We start from the raw sequence: 14,351 nt of genomic DNA, 5'->3' as shown, positions 1-14,351 counted from the left end.
TATCACAAGCCTCTGGCACTTTGCCCAAGTAGTCATTCTTTATATGTGAGTCTGGACAGTGAACATCACTGGGCTATTCAACTGCAGTGGGCATTACAGGTAAGAATGTGAATCAGCAGATGGAATTATGAACAAGTTGTGCCCCACAACTAGGACTGCTCATGGCCAATCACACCCCTTTCACCCCAGCTGAGACTTCCCAACTCGCCATCCACCAAGGATTGTACCTTCCTCTTCTCTGACCGTGCCACACTATGCATTGCATGTTTTCATTCAAAAACATCTATCTTCTTTAAATTAAAATCAATGGGAATAAAACTCGGGAAAGAGATAAAATGGGCTGCCGACTCTATCAGCTATTTTACACTATCGCACAAAGTCAAAATCTAACCCTCTACGTGCGCACACTAAATACAACTAAAAAAACACAGGATAAAAACCATGATGTAAATTACTGTTACAATATCCATCTTATTTTCTTCCCTTTTGTAATAACTGCTCGTGTTTTAGATATTTTAAAAAGCATTTTTTAACTTGCTTTATAACTTTCCTATCCCTCCCTATAATCCCTTGTGACGTTATATGTGATGAATGATGGCATTTGGTAGGATTTACAGTGTGCAATGTACCACAATATTGAATGCACTGACCCTGTGATAACCTTGGAAATTACAGTGAAAAAATTTGCTTCCAAAGCTGCAATGTTATTTTACTGCTGAATTTTCAGGTACCTGAAGCGATTCAAAGCAATGAAGAATAAGGTTCTACAGAGGTGGAGCAGACAGATTCTGAAGGGTCTACAGTTCCTGCATACACGGTCCCCTCCTATCATCCACCGTGACCTGAAATGCGATAACATCTTCATCACCGGGCCAACAGGCTCTGTAAAGATTGGTGATCTTGGTCTTGCAACACTAAAAAGTGCATCATTTGCAAAAAGTGTAATAGGTAAACACAGATTAAGATCTATACCTTGATTAATTGGATTAACATGGCGTCATGGTAGAAAGTAGTTTGTCAGTCTAATCCCACTTGTTGAGTAGAGTCCAAAGTACTAAATTTCTCTCCGATGTGAGAGTAATTGGCACTGATTTGGTAATCTCATTCAGAGAGAGCTACATGACGAATGAAAGTTTCATATATTTCTCACAATCAGTCTTGCAGTAAAAGAAGCCCATTTAAAGTTTGGGATTGTCAGCATTTCACCTAACATGACATAACTGGGAAAGGAACTGTTGATGCTGTCAATTGAAGGTTAAATAAATGGCATCTGCTGCAACTTTTCCTCTGAAGCTAGCATTGAAAGATTTGAATGGAAATTTCAGAGGTGTGTCCAGCTGCAGCTCTTGTTAGACCGCATGACGGCTCTGGAGCTGCGGCTGGACTCACTTTGGAGCATCCGCGATGCTGAGGAGGTCGTGGATAGCACGTTTAGCGAATTGGTCACACCGCAGATTAGGATTGCTGAGTGAGAAAGGGAATGGGTGACCAAAAGGCAGAGAAAGAGCAGGAAGGCAGCGCAGGTGTCCCCTGCGGTCATCTCCCTCCAAAACAGGTATACCGTTTTGGATACTGTTGAGGGAGATGGCTCACCAGGGGAAGGCAGCAGTAGCCAGGTTCATGGCACCGTGGCTGGCTCTGCTGTTCGGAAGGGCGGGAAAAAGAGTGGAAGGGCTATAGTCATCGGGGATTCATTTGTAAGGGGAGTAGATAGGCGGTTCTGTGGTCGAAAACGAGACTCCCGAATGGTATGTTGCCTCCCAGGTGCACGGGTCAGGGATGTCTCAGGTCGGCTGCAGAACATTCTGAAAGGCGAGGGTGAACAGCCAGTTGTCGTTGTGCACATAGGCACCAATGATATAGGTAAAAAACGGGATGAGGTCCTACAAGCAGAATTTGGGGAGTTAGGAGCCAAGTTAAAAAGTAGGACCTCGGAGGTAGTAATCTCAGGATTGCTACCAGTGCCACATGATAGTCAGAGTAGAAATGAAAGAATAGTCAGGATGAATGCGTGGCTTGAGAGATGGTGCATGAGGGAGGGGTTCAGATTTTTGGGACATTGGGACCGGTTCTGGGGAGGTGGGACGATTACAAATTGGACGGTCTACACCTGGGCCGGACTGGAACCAATGTCCTTGGGGGTGCTTTTGCTAACGCTGTTGGGGAGGGTTTAAACTAATGTGGCAGGGGGATGGGAACCAAATGAGGAGGTCAGTGGACAGTAAGGAGGTAGTAACTAAAGCCTGTAAGGAACTAGATAATGAAGTCAGCGTGACTGAGGGAAAGAGTAGACAGGGAGCAGATGATGAACGCAAAGGGACTGGTGGTCTGAGGTGCATTTGTTTTAATGCAAGAAGTGTAGTAGGTAAGGCAGATGAACTTAGGGCTTGGATTAGTACCTGGGAGTATGTTATTGCTATTACTGAGACTTGGTTGAGGGAAGGGCATGATTGGCAACTAAATATCCCAGGATATCGATGCTTCAGGCGGGATAGAGAGGGAGGTAAAAGGGGTGGAGGAGCTGCATTACTGGTCAAAGAGGATATCACAGCTGTGCTGAAGGAGGGCACTATGGAGGACTCGAGCAGTGAGGCAATATGGGCAGAACTCAGAAATAGGAAGGGTGTGGTAACAATGTTGGGGCTGTACTACAGGCCTCCCAACAGCGAGCGTGAGATAGAGGTACAAATATGTAGGAGCAACAAGGTGGTGGTGATAGATTTTAATTTTCCCAACATTGACTGGGATTCACTTAGTGTTAGAGGTCTAGATGGAGCAGAATTTGTAAGCAACATCCAGGAGGGTTTTCCAGAGCAGTATGTAAATAGTCCAACTCGGGAAGGGGCCATACTGGACCTGGTGTTGGGGAATGAGCCCGGCCAGGTGGTTGAAGTTTCAGTAGGGGACTACTTTGGGAATAGTGATCACAATACCGTAAGTTTTAGAATACTCATGGACAAAGCCGAGCGTGGTCCTAAAGGAAGAGTGCTAAATTTGGGGAAGGCCAACTATACCAAAATTCGGCAGGAGCTGGGGAATGTAGATTGGGAGCAGCTGTTTGAAGGTAAATCCACATGTGATATGTGGGAGGCTTTTAAAGAGAGAGGTTGATTAGCGTGCAGGAGAGACATGTTCCTGTGAAAATGAGGGATAGAAATGGCAAGATTAGGGAACCATGGATGACAGGTGAAATTGTGAAACTAGCTAAGAGGAAAAAGGAAGCAGACATAAGGTCTAGGGGGCTGAAGAAAGACGAAGCTTTGAAAGAATATCGGGATTGTAGGCGCAATCTGAAACGAGGAATTAAGAGCGCTAAAAGGGGTCATGAAATATCTTTAGCAAACAGGGTTAAGGAAAATCCCAAAGCCTTTTATTCATATATAAGGAGCAAGAGGGTAACTAGAGAAAGGATTGGCCCACTCAAGGACAAAGGAGGAAAGTTATGCGTGGAGTCAGAGAAAATGGGTGAGATTCTAAACGAGTACTTTGCATCGGTATTCACCGAGGAGAGGGACATGACGGATGTTGAGGTTAGGGACAGATGTTTGATTACTCTAGGTCAAGTCGGCATAAGGAGGGAGGAAGTGTTGGGTATTCTAAAAGGCATTAAGGTGGACAAGTCCCCAGGTCCGGATGGGATCTATCCCAGGTTACTGAGGGAAGTGAGAGAGGAAATAGCTGGGGCCTTAACAGATATCTTTGCAGCATCCTTAAACACGGGTGAGGTCCCGGAGGACTGGAGAATTGCTAATGTTATCCCCTTGTTTAAGAAGGGTAGCGGGGATAATCCAGGTAATTATAGACCGGTGAGCCTGACGTCCGTGGTAGGGAAGCTGCTGGAGAAGATACTGAGGGATAGGATCTATTCCCATTTGGAAGAAAATGGGCTTATCAGTGATAGGCAACATGGTTTTGTGCAGGGAAGGTCATGTCTTACCAACTTAATAGAATTCTTTGAGGAAGTGACAAAGTTGATTGATGAGGGAAGGGCTGTAGATGTCATATACATGGACTTCAGTAAGGCGTTTGATAAGGTTCCCCATGGTAGGCTGATGGAGAAAGTGAAGTCGCATGGGGTCCAGGGTGTACTAGCTAGATGGATAAAGAACTGGCTGGGCAACAGGAGACAGAGAGTAGCAGTGGAAGGGAGTTTCTCAAAATGGAGACGTGTGACCAGTAGTGTTCCACAGGGATCCGTGCTGGGACCACTGTTGTTTGTGATATACATAAATTATTTGGAGGAAAGTATAGGTGGTCTGATTAGCAAGTTTGCAGACGACACTAAGATTGGTGGAGTAGCAGATAGTGAAGGGGACTGTCAGAGAATACAGCAGAATATAGATAGATTGGAGAGTTGGGCAGAGAAATGGCAGATGGAGTTCAATCAGGGCAAATGCGAGGTGATGCATTTTGGAAGATCCAATTCAAGAGTGAACTATACAGTAAATGGAAAAGTCCTGGAGAAAATTGATGTACAGAGAGATTTGGGTGTTCAGGTCCATTGTTCCCTGAAGGTGGCAACGCAGGTCAATAGAGTGGTCAAGAAGGCATACGGCATGCTTTCCTTCATCGGACGGGGTATTGAGTACAAGGGTTGGCAGGTCATGTTACAGTTGTATAAGATTTTGGTTCGGCCACATTTGGAATACTGCGTGCAATTCTAGTCGCCACATTACCAAAAGGATGTAGATGCTTTGGAGAGGGTGCAGAGGAGGTTCACCAGGATGTTGCCTGGTATGGAGGGCGCTAGCTATGAAGAGAGGTTGAGTAGATTAGGATTATTTTCATTAGAAAGACGGAGGTTGAGGGGGGACCTGATTGAGGTGTACAAAATCATGAGAGGTATAGACAGGGTGGATAGCAAGAAGCTTTTTCCCAGAGTGGGGGATTCAATTACTAGGGGTCACGAGTTCAAAGTGAGAGGGGAAAAGTTTAGGGGGGATATGTGTGGAAAGTTCTTTACGCAGAGGATGGTGGGTGCCTGGAACGCGTTGCCAGCGGAGGTGGTAGACGCAGGCACGATAGAGTCTTTTAAGATGTATCTAGACAGATACATGAATGGGCAGGAAGCAGAGATACAGACCCTTAGAAAATAGGCGACAAGTTTAGATAGAGGATCTGGATCGGCGCAGGCTTGGAGGGCCGAAGGGCCTGTTCCTGTGCTGTAATTTTCTTTGATCTTTGATCTTTGTCCCCCTCAAACAATTAAAATCACTATCCTACCTGTTCAAAGAGCATTTCAACCTATCGGTAGCCATAGTCTGCTCTGAAGGGGTGACCAGCAAAAATGAAGTGATAGGAAAACCAAACAAAATGGAGGCTGTAGGCAAGTGATAAGCAGTCCAGCATCTGCTCCTTTCTTTGTGGTTGCTGAAGTGGCACTGGTGTTGCATGAGGTGGTTGGGAACACAGTGCCCCTGTTTATTACTTCAGAGTGCCATCCTTATTGGTCAGCATTGCAGCATGTTTGAAAGGAAGCAGCTGGCAGTTTCTGTTGTTGCCCGTGCCAGCCTTGATAGTGCGTGTTAGTTGCAGGTGCCACTGCAGCAGATAGAACAGATGTACCTCTGGCTTTGTGCTGACCTGGAACCCCTGAAACTGCTTTCTCATGGCCAGGGCCTGCAGGAGTGGTTGATCATCTTTCCACACTCAATCACGTATCTGTCATTAAAGTTAGTTAAGCCTGTATAGAGCACATGTCATTAGGCCTACAATGTCTTTGGAACTGGGGTTTTCACTAATTCTCTGTCCTCGCCTATCTGTAGATCCAAGTATAAAGCTACTGGTAGGTGGGCACAGAGCACTTCTGGTGTAGCCTAACTTACCTTGTATCCGTTGATGCTTCCCTTATTTTTTTTTTCCCTCCAAAAAGGATTCCCAATTGGAAACCCATTACACTATTATTGTCAAAAATAAAGCTATTCCTTAACAATCACCACAGTGTCTTGTCACCATCTAAATCAGAATAGAAAAAGAGAACAAAACACAAAAAAGCAGGGTTAAAATGGCATGAAAATACTGAAAGCAATAATCAGATAGTGCTGTTCAAATCCAATTCCTCGTATTTCTGTGCCTAGCAATATTGTCCACTGTTAATGGGCAGGAATGTAGATTAATGGGTGTGAGCACCCTAAAATCCAATTTCGGTCTAAATAGCATAATGGGGAGCTGACTTCAGCATGATGATTAGGTTCCTGCCTGTTTCCTAAACTCAAGTAACATTGAGCTGGAAATAATCCATGATGCACAACATTGTCAGAAATCGAGTGTGATGGATTTATGCTCCATTTTTTTTCAATCAGTAACATCCAATTTATGCAATATATCCAAGAGCATGTATTAGCAATTGGAAAATATGCCCCTCCCCCAAGTGCCAACATCAAACAGCTGCAATAGAGAGTGCTTTATTAAAGCTGGAATTAAAACTCAAGGTTGGAGCAGAGGGAGCCCGACTTGGCATTTTGTCTGTGCTATACCAGACCTAGAAGTGAATTCAGTTACTTAAAATACACGATTATGTATTCATTCTATTAACCAAAAGCCAGGAGGGATTTGGTGTGCAGACAAGGAAGCATTCAGGTGCAGATTGGCTGTGCTCAAGCTAAATGTTTAAAGTTGTTGCACACGCTCCTTAGCAAAAGTCAACAAAAGTATGTGGTTCCATAACTGTTTAATCTATTGCTAAGGAATGAGAATAAGAACTGTTATCATTTTGACTAAATATTGCATAGAAACAGCACCAATAAAGACTAATGGACAAACTGGATGGACGCCATCGTTAGGCGAATATAGATATCCGCCTTGGCTCAGTTGATAACACTTTTGCCCATGATTCAGAATGTTGTGGGTTCAAGTCCCATTCTAGGACATTCCAGTGTAGTACTGAGGGAGTGCTGCACTGCCGGAGGTGCCCACTTTCACATGAGACGTTGAACCGAGGCCCCTTCTACCCAGTCAGCTAGACATAAAAGAACCCACAGCACTATTTTGAAGAAGAGCAGGGGAATTATCCCTGGTGTTCTGGCCAATATTTATCCCTCAATAAACATCACAAAAAAAACAAATTATCTGGTCATTATCACATTGTTGTTTGTGAGAGCTAGCTGCTGTGTTTCCTACCTTACAACAGCGACTGCACTTCAAAAGTACTTCATGGACTGTAAAGCACTTTGGGATATCTGGTGGTTGTGAAAGACGTTATATAAATACAAGTCTTTTTTTCTTTTTCTTTCAATGGATGAGAGCAGAGGGTTGATTTACTGAGAACAGCAGATCGCATAAACCATAAACCAGAAATGAATGTGAGAAGCCAACAGTGATAGCCAAAAGCCAAGAAAGAAAAAGCTGAAAAGATCAACATAAGCCATCAACAATATTCACAATCTTGGAAAGAAAGCATAAGTTAGCAATACAAACTGGGAAAGTGAGACAAGAGAGAAAAATTAGCAGCAAGAGACAAGCTGGCAACAAAGGCCTCCGTTATAATATAGCCCCTTATTTAAATTTAATTCAGTGTTTGTAATATTGACATTTTTAACTACTCGGTAAGCATCTCTCTGGTAAAAACTAAGTCAGTTTTGGAGGAGTCAGGAGGACTGTAGGTGCAGATATTGGTTTAGAGATCTGCAATTCATGTTGATTGAATATATTTGAAAGAAATCATTGACATCTGCAAAATGTTAGCATTATAAACTCTAACAGGGATCCTACCCTTCCTTGTTTTAGGTACTCCAGAATTTATGGCTCCTGAGATGTATGAAGAAAAGTATGATGAAGCTGTTGATGTTTATGCATTTGGCATGTGCTTATTGGAAATGGCGACCTCAGAATATCCATATTCAGAGTGCCATAATGCAGCCCAGATCTATCGCAAAGTAACAAGCGTAAGTAGAAACCTATTTTTAATTTTATTAACTTAACAATGACATTCCTGAGTGAAACCACTTTACAATTTGCAAGCAATGGTATTTACTGCTGTTCTATATTTCCCTAACAAGTATTTCTACTCCTCAAGTAAGTATGAAAAACCCATGCCTTTATATGACACATTATAACGCCACTCAGGACAACCTAAAGTATATCCCATCCAATTATATATTTTTAATGTGCAGTTACTGTCATTATGAGGCAAATGCAGAAGCTATTTTATGCATGGAAATGAGTCAAATGACCAGTTAACCTGTGTTTTATTTTGATGTTGCTGTTTGAGGGGTAGAATGTTGGCCCAGCTACTGGGAAACTCCTTGTTCTTTTTTGACACTGGGTCTATTACATCCACCCAAATAGACAGGCTCAGCATCTGTTAATATTGCATTCAAAAGAAGCATCTGTAAACGTGGGCCACTCCCTTAGTACTCCTCTGAAGTGTTAGACTGGATTAAGTACTCAAGTTCTAGAGCGCGAGTTTGCACCCAGGCATCTAGTATGATGACCTATTCAATTATCAACCATTGGGTGTGGTTTTCCTAGTGGTGGTTCCAAGGGAGATGGCGACAGTGAGTCACAGCATAGGTGCCACATTGGGGGAGTGCAGGAATCGAATGCTCCCTACTGTTAATAAAACACAATAGATGATTTAAGAGTAAAATAAAAACCAAAAATGCTGGAAATACTCAACAGATTAGGCAGCATCTGTGGAGGGAGAAACAAAGTTGACTTTTCAGGTTGACCTTTTGTTAGAACTGGAAGAAGTTAGAGATGTAAAGGGTTTTAAGCAAGTAAAAAGGTAGAGAATGGGGGGGGGGGGGATAAAGAACAAAAAGGAAGGTCTGTGACAGGGTGAGAGGCAGGAGAGATTAAATAACAAAAGGGATGATGGTGCAAGCAAAAAGAGATGGTATTAGGACAAGTAAAGGAAAAAAAAAGGCTGTAAATGATGCCCGACCCAATTTTAAGCAAGCCTCGGTCTTGGCCTTCGGGAAGTTGTTCTAGATTTGCCACCCGCTTTGCATTACTTTTCAACAGAAGACTAAGTTCCTGGACATTGTCACCAATACTGTAATAGGCATGAGTAGATCTGTGATAAATAGTTAGGACATGCTATGGGTTTAGATTTCCGGAGGTACGAGGGCACCTTTTTAAAAAAAAAAAAATTGTTCTTTGTTTAATTATCCTAGTTAGAAATAGTGTTAATCAGTTATGTTTCACCTCCTGCTGAAAGTCAAAACATTTTCAACCTGTTTGGCTATATTGTGCAAGAGGTAAAATGTTAACATGTGTTTTCTGGAACATAATGGAAACATACCCATGGCTACATTGTTAATGATTTCAAGCCAAATATTCCCCTGTTAGTTGTCCATTCAAACATTCCTTAAACCAAAGCAAATTACTAACTTTGAAGTGAATGGAAAACGGAAAGGCGTTTGTATAACAGAGATGGAATAATCATCCAGATCATGTTTGAAAGGAGGGACTGAATGAAATTGAGGAAAGTCAAGTAAGATGGTATGTTTTAGAAAGAATTAGGAATCTCAGACAGGCCAGTCGCTCCTAGATGATGTTGATCCTAGGGTTCTCGGGGAAAATAGGATATGTGCTGTGCAAGCTTCTTGCTGATATCTTTAACAGCTCGCTGGAGTTGGGGACAGTTCCCTTATACTGGAAGAAGGCTAATGTAGTTCTGATCTTTAAAAAGGCAAATAAGATGGATTTATAGACCCATTAGCTTGACATTTGTGATGGGGAAGGTCATTAGGGATGCACTACATGTCTACTAAGACAGAGAAGGCCATAGCAGAGACAGTCAATCTGCCTTCAGAAAAAGGAGGCCTTGTCTTACTAATTTGATTTGTATTTTTGAAGAAGTTACCACAGTAGTGAATGAGGGAAATCCAGCATGCTATTGTCTACCTTTTGAGAAGTTTCTGCATAAGAAGCTTCTCTGCAAGGTTGAAACCTCAGGTGTTAGTGACAATCTGCTGTGCTGGATTGAGAACAGGCTGAAAGCCCATTGACAGAAAGTGGTTGTAGATAGATTTGGATCTGATTGGAGACCAGTCACCAGTAGTGTCCTGCAGGGATCGATGTTACAATCACTGTTAATATTTGGGCACGGCGAACGGTTAATTTCCGCCCCACATTAAAATCAGTCCCATAGAGTAGGAAAAATGGACATAGTAACATGTTGGTTTGGGCAGAGGGAGAAAGAGAATAGCCTGCCCATTAGGTAAGTCTCTCAAGCACTCCAGGTGCTCACAATAGCCATCTGGATGCCAGAACATTCTGTTACGACCAGATGAGAAAGGTGTCAAGGGGTCCCTCTCAACCTTCACCTGGTCTTACCGTAACAGGGTTCAATTTTAAACACATCGTGTTTTTAGCTCCCCCTTGGTGAATCCTTGTTCACCGCTTTCCAATTATAAGGCAAAGAAACCAGCACAAACAGGTTTTCTTAGGTTTAAAGAAGAAAAGTTGAAAGAAGAAAAAGTTTCTTAAACTTAAACTTAAACTCTAATTCAGTTGACACCTAAGGATACACGACGCACCCACGCTAGCATGCATATGCAACGCACGCGCAAATAGAGACTGAAAAGAGCAGAAGAAAAATAAAGTGGAAAAGTTCGAGGCAATATCTGAAGTCTTTTTGTTACGGTTCTTCGAGCTGCTGTAGAGTCCTTGATTGTAGGTAGATATTGCATTTCATTGGGGCTCAGTATTCTTAAATCTTGTGCACTGTAGGAGACTTTTCTCTCTTGGGGTTCATTTGTCTTCAGTAGATTCAGAGGCTTGTGAGAAAGAGATGGGAGCAGACAGGAGAGCTCTTCTCAGTCCAGGAGCAAACAGTCTTTGAGTTCAAACTCTCTGTGGCCAGTTCAAAAAACCCTGGAACTGCCTGTTAGTCATGTGACCAGCTGGTCCAACCAGTCCTGGCCCCTGTGCATCTCCTCAGCAGGCTCTGGAATGCTCTTCCCCACCCCCTCACTATCCGGTGATCAACATCCGTTGTGGGTTGAATATGTCAGGAAATGGACCTTTGTCTACACAAGCACCATCTGTTAATGTGCAGATGTTTTTTCCAGCCACAGCTGATCTGTTCAAGTCATTTCCTCACTCCAGCAATAGTTCAAAATTAATGCCCATATGACAACACCAATATGCCTCATTCTTGACAGATGGGGGTCTGCATGACAATTGTCAGCATCCACTTTTTAAAATATTTGTTCATGGGAAGTGGGCGTCGCTGGTGAGGCCAACATTTGTTGCTTATCACCAGTTTTTCTGAAGGGCAATTATCGGTCAATCTGTAGGAATGGCTGATCTCAATTGGGACACATACACATCTGGGAGCACAGCTTGAATAATATTGTGTCATCTGTTGTCAATTTGGGAATAAAGGAAGTGTATTTGAAGTTTGTTGCCTGTTTATGTCCGACTGTACAACATGCACTTTTAGGGAAGGGGGTCATGTGAATCTGAGCAAGTTTTTGGATCAATTAGTTCAGTAATGCAGTGATGTTTTGGCCTAATATCTTTGTACGCTGTTCTACATATTTGTTTCAGGATGTTTCAAGAGTTCTGGAAAATGGCCAACATCAAAGTACCACTAGTTAATGATGCTGAACTGTTTAGATGCCAATCTGATTATATGTCTTTGACCTTACTGAAATTTGTACTTGCAATATATGGTCTGAGTTACTGAGAAGAAAATGCAGTTAAGACTGATTTAATTTTCTTAAAAGCCGCTAGCACTAGCTCATGCTGGAATAAGCTGACATTGATATGCAATAAACAGCAAGACTGTAGGCCAGTTACTCAATTCTCCTTGATTAGATTACTTTGTTGGAAAGTTTTGGAGGTTACATGATCAGCTCATTTCCATCTGACTGGTTAAACTGAGACTGTGCAATGGACTTGTCCCCAGTTTACACCTGACATTTTGAAGAATGATGCACATTTTCATTATGAGTGCAGCACTTGCTTCAGCATTTGCAAATAATGTGGCTGCAACACTTTGGTGTTTGTAAGGTCTTTAGTCAGCTTCTGTTTTAATTTTCTTTCCTGGCAACTCAACATCGTGCTTATTTAGCTAATAACTTGCTAAACTATATATAACCACACTGGGTAGAAAAAGACGTGTAAGTAAATACTTAATTTTCTAATCAAACAAAAGCTTTGTCCAATTTGGAATTTATTTTAAGCTAATTAGTCTGTAGTGTATAAATACAGCAGTAAGTGCTCACCACCTTCTCCATGTAGTTTGGAACAATCGCACAAAATGAATTAATACTTCACAGCTACAGCAATGAGCTATTACAAACACAAGTTGTGATGATCGAATGTGACTTGATTTGTAAAGTTACTGAACTTGTTTACTTGGTTTTTGTGGGATATAATTAAATGCATACCATAAAAAAGTTACCTAGTTAATCATTGCTACGCACCACACTTTACCCATTTGGTTGCACTTTGTTTTAGACTAAAGGCTACTGCATGTGTTTTGTTTTTCTGTAGGGCGTTAAGCCAGCCAGCTTTAACAAAGTAAAAGTCCCAGAGCTCAAAGAGATTATTGAAGGATGCATACGCCAAAACAAAGATGAGAGGTAAGAATCAGCTCATCATTTGTCTGGTGACGTAGGTTAATCTTGCAAATAGATAGCAAGTTCATCAATGATCTGTGAACTGTCCCTCCCAGTCCCATATAGCCAGCTAGGATACAGGCAATTTCTAATTCTTTAATTAAAAAGACAAATGTAACAGCATTGTATGGAGAGAGATTTAGGCAGTTTCCAGTTGGTACTAGAGATGTATGTACTTGCCAATTGTATGCATTCCATTTATAAACCTCTTTTAAAAGCCAAGTTAAATGTCAATATTTAATTTGATTCCTTCTCAATGGGTTGTTATATTCTTGTTCTGTTTTAATGCAAGGTTTAAAAAAAAATTGATGATTTTTGTGCTATAACACAGTGATTTTGTACCTAGGTCCACGCATCTGACTGGATAAGCCCATGGCGCATGTGATATTGGGTCTTGGGCCTCATTATTATCGAGCTGTGGATACCTAATAGGTGTCGCCAGGTAGCTTGCCAGCTATAAGGAACCAGAGATCAGAGTGGGTGGTGAGTTGGTGGGGTAGGGTAATAGGGTCAGGGGAAGGGTAGGGCAGTCGGGTCAGGAAGGAGTTAGCGAATCAGAAGGTAGGGTAATCAGGCCAGGAAAGGGGTGCAATAAGGGAAGGGTAATGATGGCTGGGATAGGGTGGGTAGTGGTGATCAGTTGGGGAAAACAGATGCTGGGATCGGAGGAAGGTAGGGGGTTGTGGAGGTGATCAAAGGAGGGGAAGCAGCAGCCATTGGGGGAAGGGCAATAGTGGCAGGGATCAGGGAGGCATTGCGGCCTGTATGGTTTAAATGTGGTGGTCGGGGTGCGTCGTGCCTGCTTTGTGTTCAAGTAAGTGTGTTTTAAAACTCTTAATTTATTGATTGCAGCCTGCAGAGGACCTTTTAAGGGCCACCTGGAGTCAGCTGTGTCCACAGCAAACCAGTATTACAGATGGGGCTTCAAACAGGTGTTGGGCCCCTTATGTGAAAATGAGAAGGGATTATCACCAATCTGAGGCAGAGATCCCGGATGCCAATTTATTTGCTTACACTATCGTGGCGGGTGGCACATTTCCGACTGATAGTAAGCATGCCTGTCCTGCCCGCCATATTGGAGGCCTAGGAGGCCAATCAACTCCTGAAAAATGTATGCTGCACGAGATTAAAAGCATGTCCACCACTTTGATTTGTTCGCACCTGAGTCCCCTCTGCATCCCCATTTTGAAACATAGACTGTAGGAATGTATTGAAGCCTGCACGCTGGTGCATACTAATTCATTTTAACTGCAGATCAAGGTACAAGGAGATTAATTGAACTGTACCATTTTTGCCTCCCATTCCAATACCTTTCATCTGCACCTTCCTGTTATCATTGCCAGATAGTAGATCTGTAATCTTCAGTCTTCTTGCAGAGCCTTTTATTCGGAGCACTTGAAGATGAAATTGCTCTTCTACTTGCCTAAAGGTCACCTAAAGTGGGAGGGAGGGCTACAAATTGCATAACTACAATCATATAATTGTAACAGCAAGACCTTGGATGCTATCAAATCACAAATCTAGAAAGGGATAGGAGCTGGAGTATGTATGGTGACATTGTAAATGCTTTAAGATTTTCTCTGTTTGTTATTTCTATTATGAACATTTTCCGAGAAAGTGAATTCATTATGAGCCTTTTTAAGAAGGACTAGTGATCACAATGCAAGCTAAAATTGCGTGAAATGTTAAAGTCACCCATAAAAAGTTTGCATAACTTTGATCCATTTTTGAAATCTTGTTTCAGAGAGATACCTGGTAGCAGTTCACTTTTAGAAT

General features: G+C 42.3%; 1 protein-coding gene across 3 annotated transcripts in view; it reads left to right on the top strand.

The window, feature by feature from the left end:
- The window catches only part of wnk4a (WNK lysine deficient protein kinase 4a), a 70,100-nt gene that overhangs the window by 24,129 nt on the left and 31,620 nt on the right, over positions 1 to 14,351 (top strand). For all 3 annotated transcript variants that reach the window (XM_068013405.1, XM_068013406.1, XM_068013407.1), the window contains exons 3-5: positions 728 to 948; positions 7,726 to 7,883; positions 12,451 to 12,539. In XM_068013405.1, coding sequence (XP_067869506.1) covers positions 728 to 948; positions 7,726 to 7,883; positions 12,451 to 12,539 — 468 coding nt within the window. The remainder of the gene's footprint in view (positions 1 to 727; positions 949 to 7,725; positions 7,884 to 12,450; positions 12,540 to 14,351) is intronic.

Source organism: Heterodontus francisci, chromosome 33 (genome assembly GCF_036365525.1).
Source record: "Heterodontus francisci isolate sHetFra1 chromosome 33, sHetFra1.hap1, whole genome shotgun sequence".
In the NCBI taxonomy this organism is placed as follows: domain Eukaryota; kingdom Metazoa; phylum Chordata; class Chondrichthyes; order Heterodontiformes; family Heterodontidae; genus Heterodontus; species Heterodontus francisci.
The sequence above is the reverse complement of the archived record's forward strand: the minus strand, read 5'-3'. Positions and strand labels throughout refer to the sequence as shown.